The sequence below is a fragment of the Salvia splendens genome, chromosome 18 (genome assembly GCF_004379255.2).
Source record: "Salvia splendens isolate huo1 chromosome 18, SspV2, whole genome shotgun sequence".
NCBI classification, from domain to species: Eukaryota; Viridiplantae; Streptophyta; class Magnoliopsida; order Lamiales; family Lamiaceae; genus Salvia; species Salvia splendens.
The window spans coordinates 24,771,201-24,788,282 of record NC_056049.1 but is presented as its reverse complement, the minus strand read 5'-3'; the positions used below and the strand labels follow the sequence as shown (position 1 = coordinate 24,788,282).

The following is a 17,082-nucleotide window of genomic DNA, read 5'->3' as shown; positions in this document are numbered from 1 at the left end:
AAGTCCTGAGGATGTTGAACCAAGACGTGGTAAAAGAGTTAAAGTTGCTAAAACATTTGGTCCTGTCTTCATAACTTTTATGTTGGATGACGAACCAAAGTCATTGGCGGAAGCTCTGTCTGGCCCAGACGCGGCGTGGTGGCAAGAAGCTATCAACAGTGAAATTGAATCCATCATGAGAAATAACACTTGGGTGTTAGTAGACTTGCCTGAAGGCTGTAAGCCTTTAGGGTGCAAGTGGATTCTGAAAAGGAAATATAAGCCCGATGGTACTATAGATAAGTACAAAGCTCGCCTAGTTGTCCAAGGCATTAAGCAGAAAGAAGGGTATGACTTTTTTGATACCTATTCACCTGTTACGAGAATCACTTCCATTCGGGTGCTTCTAGCGATTGCTGCTTTGCACAATCTTGAGATTCACCAAATGGATGTGAAAACTGCGTTTCTGAATGGTGATCTGAAAGAATAAATATATATGGAACAACCTGAAGGGTTTGTTGTGCCTGGGCAAGAGCGTAAAGTATGCAAACTGGTAAAGTCATTATATGGGTTGAAGCAAGCACCATTACAATGGCATTTGAAATTTGACAACGTGATGTTGGCAAATGGATTCACTATCAATGAGTGTGATAAGTGTGTTTACATTAAGAACACAGATAACGGGTTTGTTATTGTGTGTCTGTATGTTGATGATATGTTGATAATGGGCAGCGATAGTGCCATTATTAACGAGACAAAAAACATGTTGACAAGAAATTTCGATATGAAAGATATGGGTCTAGCTGATGTGATTCTCGGAATCAAAATATTGAGGACTAATGAGGGAATTGCCTTAATGCAATCTCATTATGTTGAGAAAATGCTTAAGAAATTCAACTCGTTTGATTGTAAGCCAGCAAAGACTCCTTTGGAGCTCAATGTCCATCTGAGCAAGAATATGGGTGATTCTGTTGCTCAAGAAGAGTATGCAAAGGTCATAGGAAGTTTGATGTTTATCACAAACTGTACTAGACCTGATCTTGCTTGTCCTGTAAACAAGTTGAGCCGATTTACGAGTAACCCAAGCAATGAACATTGGAAAGCTCTGTGTAGAGTTTTGAGATACTTGAAGTATACTATTAACTTTGGGTTGCATTACACAAGATATCCCCAAGTACTTGAAGGGTACTGTGACGCAAATTGGATCTCTGATTCAAAAGACTCATTTTCGACAAGTGGGTATGTGTTCACTGTGGGGGGTGGTGCTGTCTCGTGGAAATCAATGAAACAGACGTGTATTGCTCGTTCCACCATGGAATCTGAGTTTATCGCTTTTGATAAAGCAGGGGAAGAAGCCGAGTGGCTCAGAAATTTCCTAGAATATATTCCATGTTGGAAGAAGCCAGTGCCCACAGTATTGATACACTGTGATAGCAAAGCAGCTATAGGTAGAGCACAAAGTGGCTTTTATAATGCTAAGTCTCGACATATTCGTCGGCGACATAATACCATAAGGCAGTTGATCACAAGTGGCATTATCTCAGTTGACTATGTAAAGTCAGTGGATAACTTAGCGGATCCGTTAACAAAAGGTTTAAACCGTGATCAAATGCAAAAATTGCTAAAAGGAATGGGACTGAAAACCACATCTTAAAAGATGAGTATAGTGGTAACCCAACCATACGATTGGAGATCCCATGGGATTGGTTCAATGGGAAAACGAAGCTATACAAATCTAGCTGTAACACTCAGAAGATTTTAATCTTCGCCCATTCTTTAGAAAGCATTGGGTGTTGTAACATGCACGTGGTAAGAGGTTAAGTCTTTTGACTTTTAATGATTCTTGAAATCTCAAGGAGATGCAGTATGGCAGGATACTCATGAAAGAATCACCTATGTAAGTGAGGAGTGAGGCCGCTTCGTGTGTGTGAGTCACTTATGAATTCCAAAGAGGTGTTCCACGGCCGAAACGGACACAAACGTGAGAACTGATGGAGTTGAGACAATATTGTGTTGATGCTATTGACTAGGCATACACCAAGGAGGAATAGTTCAAGGCATCGCGTCCACTAGTCCGCCGGTATGTCCGATAGTGTTGACTATGGAAGGTTCAAAACCACAAGTTACCTCTCCAAATACAGTATCGTTTCCTGAGAACTGAGCAAAAGAGTCTGCATACATGCATTTGTGCCTGATGTTGGTTTGAGCTTGCTGCGCTCTAACCAATGTGGGGGATTGTAGGAAAAATATGTGGGAAATTAGAAAGGACTCAAAACCTTTCCTTTTCCTAAGTCTTTTGGCTTTTCAACCTCCAAGTGTTTATGAGGTGCCTTAAACCCGAGACCTCTCGTGTGGCCACTCCTAGCCTATAAATAGGCTTGTTTTGAGAGATGGAAGATACACAACACAACCTACAATCATTCTCTCTTCTCTCATAGCTCAAGCACTCTAGTTCGCATCTTAGGAGCATCGCATTGCTCGGTTCTCGCCTCCAATTCAAGTTCGCCGGAGCCTACGAGTTTGAGGTGCTTCAACTCGATAGGAGGAAAGTCGTTTCATCTTTGGGGACATTACGCCAATCCGTGAGCACTAGCCGGGGCGTATTTCGTCTTGCGGAGAGAGGGATACCTCGACTCGACTTGAAGAATACTATAGTTTGCATCTCTTTACTTTCGTTGTAATTTATATTATTATATTTACCTTCTAGTTTTGTTCTTTTGTAATAGCAAGAGTTTTCCCGTGTAAAGGCTACAATATTTCCAACAAGGATTTCATGGGGGCACGTCCGACGAATAGGGTGGGTGCCTTAAAGTCGAGGTCGTGTATCGCCTCGGCTGCTCGTATGAAGAATCCAAGTCGGTGTAGGGCGACTTCCGGTATAGCGGTGGTTCCGGCAGTGGAGGAGCACGAGTTTCTCCAACACAGTGACTGGAAGTTTGGAAGGCCGGATCCCAGCCAGTTGGACGACGACTAGGCGCTCCCGAATCGAAATCCGCATAGGGTTGTCGTCCATACGCTGCTTTTGACGCATGCAAATCTTTCATACGGCGATCGATTTCTTCACATCGTGATTCCAGCCTGGACTCTAATTTGTCAAATCGGGCCATGATCTTCTCCAGCCCGGCGGAGAAAATCTCGCTCGATCCCGGGAAGGCGCACGGGGGATTGCTGCCTTCCGGATTATCGCGCAGGGACAGCACCAGTTGACCATCCCCGCGGCGGGTCATCGCCGACAAGCGACGCGACGGATCGGGTGGATCCAAGTGGTGTGAGACGTAGGGTGATTCTGGATCAGGCCACGACGGCGGACGGAGTACATCCACCCAGCTGCTCGGAGGGTCCCAATAGGTTACACGGCGAGGTTGGATCGGCTGGTAGGGACGGAATGGCTGTGTGGCCTGAGGGAAGTTGTATTAACGATGGCGGTAGCCGGCGTAGTCGTATGACATGTCGACGGACTGAAGCGTGGGTGTGGTAGAGATGGTGGTGATGCGGCTGACTTTTTTTTTATTAGTGATTTACTTGGGGGATATGGATGAACGAAGACGGAGGATGAGCTCTCAATGAAAGCACCAGTTGTTACGGACGTCCTCCGTAACGTGACCGGATGGCGATCTTCGCGCGAGTTGCTGTGACCAAACCTTCGACGTGCTCGAAGGAAAGCTCATGATTTTCCGGTTCTCGGACGTTCTCCGATGAGCAGCAATAGGGGACGATAATATGCTCGTTGCACGAGTCAAATTTAGGGAAAATATTTCATTGATTCATTGATTGATTGATTACAATGATATAATCTCTCCTATTTATAATACTAGAATACTACTACCCTAAGTTATTGAATAAGAAACAAATATATAAATATAAATTGGAAAGATATGGTAAATCAAATATGTAACTAAATAGTTGAGATATGATCGTATCAGCAAGCTTTCTTTCTTCAAGTAGAGCGGGATCACTTTCCCGTTCCAATCCCATATTTGACTAAGGTCGATACGTGGGAAAACAAGACCAATTGGAAACTCGACACCGCCGCCCACGGGAGAGCCATTGAGGCTAACCCCATTCAAGGGGAATTTAAGAAGAGAAACATGCCGTTGCATACCCCCGTCTTCGACCCCGATGAGGACTCTGCCTTCGATGCCATCGATCAATATCATGAGGGCAGAGAGCATTCGCATGCTCAAGGAAGTGGGGCATTGCCGCAACAAGAAGAAGAAGAAGAAGAGGAAGTTGAAGGTCACCGCCGCCGCAATAGGAGAAACCACCGAAGAGGAAGGTCGGATCCTGCCGAGGAGTTCCAAGTCGGCACCTCCGCCCAACTAGGAGAGATGTTCTCCTACATGCAAAACATGTCCAACACTTGGGACAACCGTTGGGTAGAGCAACAAGAAGTCAATGCCTTCAATCAACAAGGTTGGGAGGCACAAGACGATTGGCGGGCGGCGGAGCAAGATTTTGGGGAGGCTCAAAGGGTCGCAGATGTGCAACAACGTCAACAAATCGTCGAGCTCCAAATGATGGCCGCTGAGGCTCGAGCGGAGAGCCAAACCATGAGTGGCGACATCGCCTATCTTATTGGCGCCTTTGACGACCTCAACGCTTATTTCCCTCCTCCTCCTCCTCCTCAAGAATGAAGAAGTCAAGCTCATGACTTTACACTTGTATCATTATTTATTTTGCTTTGAGACATTTTTTTTGTGTTTTGACAATTTTTGTCACGCCCGCCCTCTAGGGTTAATAAAAGCGGGCGATCGCGACTTAAAGGGGTTTTAAAGAACGGGCATAGAAGGCTAGGGTTTCAATAAAAGTTTGACTAAGAATTTAAGTTTAATAAATAAACGACCAAAAGCATTTATATTAAGATAAGTAAAAAGACCAAAGGTTTGACATTAATAAAAGAGTAACGAGTTTTCAACATTTAATCAAAAAGATTCATAGTTAAGTAAAAACAAGTAAAGAAAATATCCCAGCGGAAGCATCCAAGAGAAGAGTGACGTCATGTGTGAAGACACGACGACACTCAGAGTTTCAAAACGACCATAGTTTATTATTAATTCCTGCTCAACACCACCAACCGCTCGTCGCTGCTCAACCTGCACATAGAGAAAACATATGCAGGGCTGAGTACTTTTGAAAATACTCAGTGGCTCGTGCCGAAAACATTTTAAGTAAGAGTACATATTATTATCATGCCATACGTAGGTAACCATCGGGGTTTGAGATTAAAAGACCCGAGGCACCGAAACATTTTCCATTGTTCAAAATAGCGACTGCGCAGTCATTTTTCCCCATCGTCATCAACCATATCTGCCAATACATGACAAGGAATGCGGCCGCAAACCAGGTCACTAGACCGGCCAGCCCGTACGCTAGCACACGATCTACCATAGGTGTACACTAATCCACGTAGGGTTTTCGGCCCTACGAGGACCCGAATTCGATTTATATAACAGTGGCAACAGCCACATCAGATAGGCATGTCAAAACAAATCAGGCATGATAATCACTTTAAACCACCCTTATCTCTCCACAGTCATACGTAAAAGATTTTAATAAAATAAAAACCCACACATATCGTAGGGTAGAAAAGAAGCCCACCTCGACCCTTTAGATTTCAAGTTTTCGCTTTTCCTTTGATATCACGTTTAGCGCACGAATTTTCACCTTTAGATAAGGTATTCCCAATTAGTCATCAACATGGACTAAAATCATGCATGTCCTAGATCATTCCCCTTCCCAATCAACAATAGGAATCACACCATATCACACATCTTTGCATATCACATCACCTCATCACATATGTAAACTCATGTATGTCATTCAAGCATACAAATATAGTTGTTTAACCAAAGTAGAGATCTGGCAGCTCTGCGCAACCTTTTTGTAAAAATTATTTAAAAATCATCCGACCTCCGATGGGGCTAAAACTCTATGACAAGGCAGTAGACTCATCAAATAACATTCAGTTTAAATTTCATGTCAAAATACCACCTTTAAGTCGGGCAAACCAAAGGCGTAACCTACTGGTCGAGAAAACACGTTTTTGGCAGGATCGCGCAGTCAACTTTAAAAATTCACCATAAATTCATAGTTTAACCAAAAGGGTCGAAATTTACACACAATATAGAAGACATCACGAAGTTTATACAGGAAAAAGAATCGGTCAAATCGGAGTTCGTTTGGTTGGTCAAAAACACATCAGAACACACTGTTCGGAAATCACAGATTTTCGTACTGATAGCAATTCGAATTAGGGTTTATCCCTACTCATTCAAAATCAATCTTTTCAAGGTTTTGATATACAATCATGCTCAAAAGAGTCCTTAAACACATATTTTCATGAAATCGCACATCAACCACCGAGGATTCAATAAATCAACAAGCAATTGCAATCAAAACGCACTCACACGTATGACTTCACATTCCCACCGATTAAACCCTTAGATCTTCATTACCTACACTCTCTACATGCATGAGGGAGTTAAAGAAAGTCTAGATGGAGAGGATTGAAGAATATGGGTTTGAATGTACCTTTTCTTGGACGAAATAATCGGTAGGAAGCAATTAAAACCTTGGTTCTTCAACAATCTCTTGGAAAATCGATGGGATCTTGAGTTGAATGGATGAACAAGTGTGGGGGGAGATGAAAAGGGGAGGGGCGTGTGAAATGAAGTGGGCGTGAGTTTTGGGGGCTAGGTTTAGGTTTTGGGTTTGATATTTTATTTAAAGAATTGGAAAAAAATACAATATTCCCCAATAAATTCAAGATTTGGGGAAATAATTGAAATGAAGATTTGAGAGATTTGGGGAGGGATGATTGGCGTTAATTTGAGGGAGAAATAAGGAGGATTTTCGAAAATCATGGCTAATAAATTAGCCCATTATTTTATTTGGTATTTTCACGGAGCAGAATAAAATAATACGGAGCATAAAAATTAATAAAATCCTCCCATAAAATATAGGGAATAGGCGTGTAAAAATATTCCTCCCACAAGGAATAATTTCCAAATCTTTAATAAAATAGATAAGGCAAGATTTGCTAGGATATTCCAATTAAAACATGGAAAGAAATAATTAAGGGATCAATTGAATAAATGAATAACTTCTTCTCCCACAAGCTAGGAGATTTCGAAATCTCCTTAGGAATAATAGTGGGGGCCGATTTTTATCAAGAATTAAATAGGGTAATTAGGCTTTGGATTTAATTGGATAATTATCCCAATCAAATAATTAAATCCAACAAAATAGAATTCCTCTCCTCAAAATAATAGTGGTCGAAAATTCCACAATGAAAGGGCAAGGTAATTATTTATGATACTAATTAAATCTCACTCCCCATAATAATATAATTCACCGCAATATATTTCATTCCACATCAATTAATCATAACCACGTCATAGAATCAACGAATTTGACTCGGTCAAAACAAAATTAGGTCACATAAGCAAACACATAATAATTCGCCATTTAATTTCTGCAATCAAAGCAATAAATACATTCGTCTTAGGGTTCGAAAATTAGGGTTCGAAAAGTGGGGCGTTACATCCTACCACTCTTAAAAGAAATTTCGTCCCGAAATTTGGTACTCTCATGGGAAGAGTTCTGGGTATAAACCCATCATCTTGTCCTCAAGCTCCCACGTGGCTTCTTCGTGCCCGTGGTTTCTCCACTGTACTTTCACGTAAGCAACTGGTTTATTTCTCACGTTTTTGACCTTACGGTCTAGAATCATTTGGGGTCTCTCCTCGTAGCTCAAGTCCGAGTTCAACGCGACTTCTTGGTAGTGAATCACGTGTTTTGGGTCAAACACGTAATTCCGCAACTGCGACACATGAAAGACGTTGTGCACGCTCCCAAGGCTTGGAGGTAGCGCCAAGTGATATGCAACAGGACCCACTCCTTCGAGGATTTCGTAAGGTCCAATAAATCGCGGTTTTAGTTTTCCCTTGACACCAAAACGCGTTATCCCTTTCGACGGGGGTACCTTGAGAAAGACCTTGTCGCCTGCTTGAAATTGTAAGTCGGTTCGTCGCGCATCCGCGTATGACTTCTGTCTGTCTTGAGCTTCTTTTATCCTCGTACGAATTTGTCGGACGATTCCAACCATTTCTTCAACTGCGTCGGTCCCGAGTACCCTTCTCTCACCGACTTCGTCCCAATAGAGCGGGGATCTACACTTTCTCCCGTACAAGGCTTCGTACGGCGCCATGTTAATCGTTGCCTGGAAACTGTTGTTGTAGGCGAATTCGATCAACGGGAGTGCGGACTCCCAACTCCCTCCTCGGTCCAACACCACGGCCCTTAACATATCCTCGAGGGTTTGGATCGTTCTTTCGGATTGCCCATCCGTCTGCGGGTGAAAAGCCGTGCTGAAGTTCAGTCGAGTGCCTAGCTCACGTTGTAGGCTGATCCAAAATCTTGACGTAAATTTCGGGTCACGGTCAGACGTGATCGTCACGGGGACTCCATGTAGTCGCACTATTTCTTTTATGTACACTTGAGCTAGCTTGTTAGATCCATAGGTTATGGGTATCGGTATGAAGTGCGCACTCTTGGTGAGTCGGTCTATAACTACCCAGATGGCAGTATTCCCTCTTTGCGTCTTTGGCAAGGCTGTCACAAAGTCCATGGCAATGTGCTCCCACTTCCACTCGGGGATTTCTAGTGGTTGCAACTTCCCATACGGTCGTTGATGTAGAGCCTTCACCTGTTGGCAGGCTAAGCAGCGCTCCATGAAGGCCGCTATATCCCTCTTCATACCATTCCACCAAAAGGACTTCTTCAAGTCTTGGTACATTTTCGTACTTCCTGGGTGGGCGGTATAAGGGGTCTCGTGAGCTTCGCTCATCACCTCGTTTTTAAGTTCTTCGTCGTCCCGTATGCACAGTCTTCCTTGGAAGGTAAGCGCGTTGTCACCTTCTTCGCTAAAGCGTCCAGATTCGCCGGTTCGCACTTCTATACGAACTTCCTCTAGTTTCGCATCCATTCGTTGCGCTTCAACGATTCTTGTCCTTAGATCGAGCTTAACAACTAAAGTGGCGATTCGCGCTTCCACCGTTTCCGGTGCTCTCACCACTTCCAAACGCATCTTACAAAACTCGCGGACCAAGCTTTCTTCCTTGGTGAGAAAAGTGGCTAGTTGGGAATGACTCTTCCGGCTCAAGGCATCTGCCACTACATTTGCCTTTCCGGGGTGGTAATTTATGCCACAATCGTAGTCCTTCACCAATTCGAGCCACCTTCGTTGTCGCATATTTAAATCCTTTTGCTCGAAGAAGTATTTCAGGCTCTTGTGGTCCGTAAAGATCTCACATCGAACTCCGTAGAGATGATGTCTCCATATCTTTAAGGCGTGTACCACTGCTGCTAACTCCAAATCGTGGGTTGGGTAGTTCAACTCGTGCGGCCTCAATTGCCGGGATGCGTAAGCAATCACCTTGTTGTTTTGCATCAACACACATCCAAGTCCCACCTTCGAAGCGTCCGTGTATACCACGTAGTTCACTCCAGGTTCCGGTACAGCTAAGATTGGTGCACTAGTTAGCTTCTCCTTCAAGAGTTGGAAACTAGCCTCGCACTCGGGAGTCCAACTGACTTTCACTCCCTTCTTGAGTTGTTGTGTCATAGGTCTCGCTATCTTGGAGAACCCTTCTATAAACCTTCGATAGTATCCCGCCAAACCTAGAAAACTCCGAATCTCGTTTGGTGTTGAAGGTGCTTTCCACTGTTGCACCGCCTCAACCTTAGCGGGATCTACTCGAATTCCTTCTTTCGACACGATGTGACCAAGGAAATTTACTTCCTTTAGCCAAAACTCGCACTTGCTGAATTTGGCGTACAACTTCTCGTTCCTCAAAGTTTCCAAGGCGATTCGTAGATGTTTCTCGTGCTCCTTCTCGTTCTTCGAGTACACAAGCACGTCATCAATGAACACCAAGACAAACTTATCCAAGTAGGGATGAAACACTCGATTCATCTAGTCCATGAATACCGCGGGTGCATTCGTCAAACCAAACGGCATCACGACAAACTCATAGTGACCATATCTCGTACGAAAAGCCGTCTTCGGTATGTCCTCTCTTCGGACTCTCAACTGATGGTACCCGGACCTCAAGTCCATCTTAGAGAACACACCGGCTCCTCGAAGTTGATCGAATAGGTCATCTATCCTTGGCAGTGGATATTTGTTCTTGAGGGTCATCTTGTTCAACTCTCTATAGTCGATGCACATCCTCATTGATCCATCCTTCTTTTTCACAAAAAGCACCGGCGCGCCCCATGGTGAAACACTGGGTCTAATAAATCCCAGGTCCATAAGCTCTTGGAGCTGTATCTTGAGTTCTTCTAACTCCTTAGGCGCCATTCTGTATGGTGCCTTAGATACAGGTGCCGACCCTGGTGCTAGATTGATTGTGAACTCCAATTGCCGATCTGGCGGTGGTCCAGGCAAAGCTTCAGGAGCGACGTCCGGAAATTCCTGCACGACGGCTACGTTTTCCATTTTCTTTTCTCCTTTCTCATCTCCTTGTAGATAGACGAGATAAGCGGGATGTCCTTACCTCACCAACGTACTAGCTTGAAGCGCGGAGATGATAGATGCTCGCCGGTTCATCAAAATTCCATAGCATAAGGTGGGTTCCTTGCCCGGGGCTTGTAGAGATATCTGTCTCTCCTTAAAACGAATCGTCGCAAAAATTCGTGGTTAACCAAACCATTCCTAGAATTACGTCGATATCCCTCATCGCCATAACTTGCAAATCGTGAGCGACTAACTTAAGTTCTCCCATGAAAATTTCTATTAACTCTTCTCTTTTTGTCTTCCAACTTCCACACGATTTTTTTTTCTAATATTCATGGTATTATCACACATTTTTTCTCGATCGTATCGCCGTCACGTGGCTCTTTCTCGTCACCTTTCATAGGTTCTTCCTCGTTGACGATATTTATTTTGTGCAATAAACTCTATGAAGGGGCTCGTACTCCCTGTACAATTTCCTCGCACGATGGTGACCGTAAATACATCTTCTCATATTCATTATTCGCTTATCGTTCAATCGATCGTTCACGCATATATGTATCTTGTCGGTTATGTCGACGCTTCTGGTTGGTGTGTCATTTTTGAGCATGTCTGACTATAGAAACTTATCCCTTGTGTATATCCGAGTCGACCACTGCATTTTCCTACCGTCTAGTATCAAGGATTCGAAATTTGACCCAACAGTCTTACTTGGATATGAACAGATTTCAAATTGTTGCAACATTTTTAAGGATGTCTTTAGTCGGGAAGGCTCCAAAATTAATAAAGTAAACAAGAACATCAATGCAATGATTGAGCTCCATTGGACTCAAAACGTCCATTCTGAGAATCAAATGGTTTTAGAGGTATCAAATAAAACCCATAGAGATTTGAGAATTTACTTCTGATGAGAGTTCGAAAGAACATGAGATGGGTCATGGAAACAGGATGAAACTGCAAAAATTCTCAAATTCCATAGCCGACTGCTAGATCACAATTTGCGAAAATTCCGGACAGCAATGAATGATATCGTTCAACATATCAAGGCCAAAAAAATATTCAGTCGCGGCAGGATTTAGAAACATGGGCAAATGTCATGAAGTAGTACAAATGATGGTTCAACCACATCATGTTATTGGAAAAGATGAGATCACATCAATGGGTCCGCGGGTTTGTTAAAGACAACTCAAAGTGAATGGAACTTTTCAGAAATTTAACACGATTAACCCGTTAAGGAAGAAGGGAACAGGATGGCCTTAACTTGGTGTTGCAGAAAGAAAAATCATTGAGTATGAAACAATATATGTAGTGAAACCGAGCTAAAAAGAATTTCACTTCTGCAAGAAAGAACTTGCCACATACATGATTACAAAATAAAGAGATGAACCAGTAGTTCCAAGAAGAATATTCCATCCTTTGAAGAAAATAGGACCGGGGGTGTGATTATACTGAAGGTCATAACTGCAAAAGAGCTTAGGAATGAAGTTCAATGACGGAAGTTCATAAGGTCAAAATATTGTCCTTACGAAAAATGAATCAAAGAAGACGATTAATCAAGATGTCCGAGGTTACGAAGGCAAGTACAAATTTTTCAAGAACTGAAAGCGAGTCATAACTCGATGAAGAGAGTACAATGGGCATTACTTGCAAATTGGGAGTCAACCAAGGTGTTTAAATAGTCAAGGGCTCACGTTTATTTAAAACGTCCCGAAAGGAATTTAGAATCCAAGTAAGTACTGTTGATTTAAATATCGTTCGTTCTAGCTATGAGGGTTGTACTCCCTCGCACATTTTTCGCGAGCTTGAACGTGGTAACATCATTCTATGGAATTGTGGATTCCAAGTTGAGATTCATCGTATCGTCGAAATTAATAACATTTCTTTTGATTGTCGCATCTTCAAAGTCTTCTTGCCATGCCACATAGTTTTCGAAAAGCATTGCCGCTGTACACGTGGTCTTAAGGTGTCGTAAACGTCATCGCATTTGTGTCGCATAGCCATTTTGGCATGGTATGCAAGACTGCATAGTTTAATTAGATCTTAGGTATGATCTCGCCATTGTGAGGATACACCAAAGTTCGAAATATATATTTTTCGTTGTTTTTATCACTCAGGAAAGTGATATTGCAGTTGTCAACTTACAACTAAGTTCTAGCACGTTTAGTCTGGCCTACCTCTTAGGCACTCTATACTTTCAAGCATAGCTTGAAGCCTCGTACTTCACGTATATATGATCATTACCTAACTCAAGCTTCATATGGCTCCTACGTTTGCAACAAGGTTCAAAAGTTCCACATTCCCCTTAATAGTGGTTCTATACGATGCCTCGTACTTCATCGGTCATGAATTTTCACCACATAACGTCGTACATATATTGCACAATCAATACATTTATTCGTATAAATCATTTGGTGTTCCATAGCATAACAAACATCGTACATTAATATGTGTGAATAGCAACACTTAGTCAATCGATCATCCATGGAATCACATTTCATAAATCATGCAAGTCATGCTCATCTGTATCACAATCACAACTCGCAACTACGCGCGTATCATGCTTTGCATTTCACAGTTTCATAGTCATGAAATTTTAAACGCCTAGGCATAAAAGTTTTGTCGCTCATGGAAGCAACATGTATTTTCTCCAAGTAAAATTTGCAGTTTCGTGGGCGTAATAGCAAATCTCAACATCAATTAATACAAGTTCACAATCACACTTCAATATCCAGCACAATCAACGCCATCATACCTCACGGTTAAACAAAAGCAATTGTATAATCTCATAGTGTCTCACGGTTCATATCTTCACAACATTTTCCAAGAGCCGTAGTATTTACTTATTTCCCACCAGTGTTTTTTTTTCATAGTACAATCAAGTAATCACACGCATACTTTACGTTTCACAATTCATGAAATTTCAATCATTTAGAGTTTCATCTATCCAGACTCATAGAAGTCTAATCACATATTCGCCGATTTTCCTTATCGGGGTGTGCACAAAAATATTCAAACAATTTTTTTTTTTTTGGCATAGTCGTATCAAGCAATTTCATATCCATGTAATTTCATCATCCCACACTTCAAACAACATTTTCCAAGACGTCATATTATCTTCGATTCCCATCGAAATAATTTCATTCTCACAAGAGTAATATTCCCATCGCAATTTACAACATTTCACAGTTTCAGATCAATATAAATCAAGATACTTATTACCTCATTCTTCTTGGTTGGGCAGGGACGAGTTGTGGTGTTGAGCTTCCGATGTTTATCATTTAGCCAAATTACACATGCATAGATTTTGACTCAAAAAGACTCTTGGGTCCAGAGTGGAAAGAACTGAGGCTCTGATACCAAACTGTCACGCCCGCCCTCTAGGGTTAATAAAAGCGGGCGATCGCGACTTAAAGGGGTTTTAAAGAACGGGCATAGAAGGCTAGGGTTTCAATAAAAGTTTGACTAAGAATTTAAGTTTAATAAATAAACGACCAAAAGCATTTATATTAAGATAAGTAAAAAGACCAAAGGTTTGACATTAATAAAGAGTAACGAGTTTTCAACATTTAATCAAAAAGATTCATAGTTAAGTAAAAACAAGTAAAGAAAATATCCCAGCGGAAGCATCCAAGAGAAGAGTGACGTCATGTGTGAAGACACGACGACACTCAGAGTTTCAAAACGACCATAGTTTATTATTAATTCCTGCTCAACACCACCAACCGCTCGTCGCTGCTCAACCTGCACATAGAGAAAACATATGCAGGGCTGAGTACTTTTGAAAATACTCAGTGGCTCGTGCCGAAAACATTTTAAGTAAGAGTACATATTATTATCATGCCATACGTAGGTAACCATCGGGGTTTGAGATTAAAAGACCCGAGGCACCGAAACATTTTCCATTGTTCAAAATAGCGACTGCGCAGTCATTTTTCCCCATCGTCATCAACCATATCTGCCAATACATGACAAGGAATGCGGCCGCAAACCAGGTCACTAGACCGGCCAGCCCGTACGCTAGCACACGATCTACCATAGGTGTACACTAATCCACGTAGGGTTTTCGGCCCTACGAGGACCCGAATTCGATTTATATAACAGTGGCAACAGCCACATCAGATAGGCATGTCAAAACAAATCAGGCATGATAATCACTTTAAACCACCCTTATCTCTCCACAGTCATACGTAAAAGATTTTAATAAAATAAAAACCCACACATATCGTAGGGTAGAAAAGAAGCCCACCTCGACCCTTTAGATTTCAAGTTTTCGCTTTTCCTTTGATATCACGTTTAGCGCACGAATTTTCACCTTTAGATAAGGTATTCCCAATTAGTCATCAACATGGACTAAAATCATGCATGTCCTAGATCATTCCCCTTCCCAATCAACAATAGGAATCACACCATATCACACATCTTTGCATATCACATCACCTCATCACATATGTAAACTCATGTATGTCATTCAAGCATACAAATATAGTTGTTTAACCAAAGTAGAGATCTGGCAGCTCTGCGCAACCTTTTTGTAAAAATTATTTAAAAATCATCCGACCTCCGATGGGGCTAAAACTCTATGACAAGGCAGTAGACTCATCAAATAACATTCAGTTTAAATTTCATGTCAAAATACCACCTTGAAGTCGGGCAAACCAAAGGCGTAACCTACTGGTCGAGAAAACACGTTTTTGGCAGGATCGCGCAGTCAACTTTAAAAATTCACCATAAATTCATAGTTTAACCAAAAGGGTCGAAATTTACACACAATATAGAAGACATCACGAAGTTTATACAGGAAAAAGAATCGGTCAAATCGGAGTTCGTTTGGTTGGTCAAAAACACATCAGAACACACTGTTCGGAAATCACAGATTTTCGTACTGATAGCAATTCGAATTAGGGTTTATCCCTACTCATTCAAAATCAATCTTTTCAAGGTTTTGATATACAATCATGCTCAAAAGAGTCCTTAAACACATATTTTCATGAAATCGCACATCAACCACCGAGGATTCAATAAATCAACAAGCAATTGCAATCAAAACGCACTCACACGTATGACTTCACATTCCCACCGATTAAACCCTTAGATCTTCATTACCTACACTCTCTACATGCATGAGGGAGTTAAAGAAAGTCTAGATGGAGAGGATTGAAGAATATGGGTTTGAATGTACCTTTTCTTGGACGAAATAATCGGTAGGAAGCAATTAAAACCTTGGTTCTTCAACAATCTCTTGGAAAATCGATGGGATCTTGAGTTGAATGGATGAACAAGTGTGGGGGGAGATGAAAAGGGGAGGGGCGTGTGAAATGAAGTGGGCGTGAGTTTTGGGGGCTAGGTTTAGGTTTTGGGTTTGATATTTTATTTAAAGAATTGGAAAAAATACAATATTCCCCAATAAATTCAAGATTTGGGGAAATAATTGAAATGAAGATTTGAGAGATTTGGGGAGGGATGATTGGCGTTAATTTGAGGGAGAAATAAGGAGGATTTTCGAAAATCATGGCTAATAAATTAGCCCATGATTTTATTTGGTATTTTCACGGAGCAGAATAAAATAATACGGAGCATAAAAATTAATAAAATCCTCCCATAAAATATAGGGAATAGGCGTGTAAAAATATTCCTCCCACAAGGAATAATTTCCAAATCTTTAATAAAATAGATAAGGCAAGATTTGCTAGGATATTCCAATTAAAACATGGAAAGAAATAATTAAGGGATCAATTGAATAAATGAATAACTTCTTCTCCCACAAGCTAGGAGATTTCGAAATCTCCTTAGGAATAATAGTGGGGGCCGATTTTTATCAAGAATTAAATAGGGTAATTAGGCTTTGGATTTAATTGGATAATTATCCCAATCAAATAATTAAATCCAACAAAATAGAATTCCTCTCCTCAAAATAATAGTGGTCGAAAATTCCACAATGAAAGGGCAAGGTAATTATTTATGATACTAATTAAATCTCACTCCCCATAATAATATAATTCACCGCAATATATTTCATTCCACATCAATTAATCATAACCACGTCATAGAATCAACGAATTTGACTCGGTCAAAACAAAATTAGGTCACATAAGCAAACACATAATAATTCGCCATTTAATTTCTGCAATCAAAGCAATAAATACATTCGTCTTAGGGTTCGAAAATTAGGGTTCGAAAAGTGGGGCGTTACAATTTTTGCTTAAGTGTTTGAGTACCTCTTGGTTTAATTTTCATTTTGTGTTGAATGAAAATTTTTGCAGGTTTCTGGACTCTCGCCAGCGACAGCTGCAGTGTTCGCAGCGGCCCACTGGCCACCTTCTGAATTGGTTCTGACTCGTCGCAGCGACTGCTGTCCAAATGCAGTTTTCAGTATGATTTTTTCAAAATTTTCAGATTTTCGTCCCGTCCAGCCTTCAAGCGAAAATTTTCAAGGTATGTTTTCTTTTGGGGGGATGAATTGGTGGACCGTGAGTTTAGGTTTTAGTTTAGTTTTTTTTTAAATCTCAAAGGTGAATCCATGTCATGAACATAACATGAAGAACTTAGAAACATGCATGCTTAGGGACACATTAGACCGAGTTGCCAAT

The 17,082-nt window shown here is 41.4% G+C and overlaps 1 protein-coding gene across 1 annotated transcript; it reads left to right on the top strand.

Annotated features, from left to right (window-relative positions):
- The first annotated feature begins 3,882 nt into the window (after positions 1-3,882).
- LOC121777443 lies at positions 3,883-17,030 on the top strand. The gene is made up of 2 exons (XM_042174706.1): positions 3,883-4,617; positions 16,756-17,030. Exon 1 carries the CDS (start codon positions 4,068-4,070, stop codon positions 4,611-4,613), a length of 546 nt encoding a protein of 181 aa, XP_042030640.1. The 5' UTR covers positions 3,883-4,067; the 3' UTR covers positions 4,614-4,617; positions 16,756-17,030.
- The last annotated feature ends 52 nt before the right edge of the window (positions 17,031-17,082 follow it).

Excerpts from the sequence above, each read along its gene's own strand:
- LOC121777443 (XM_042174706.1), top strand. The coding sequence starts at position 4,068 with ATGCCGTTGCATACCCCCGTCTTCGACCCCGATGAGGACTCTGCCTTC.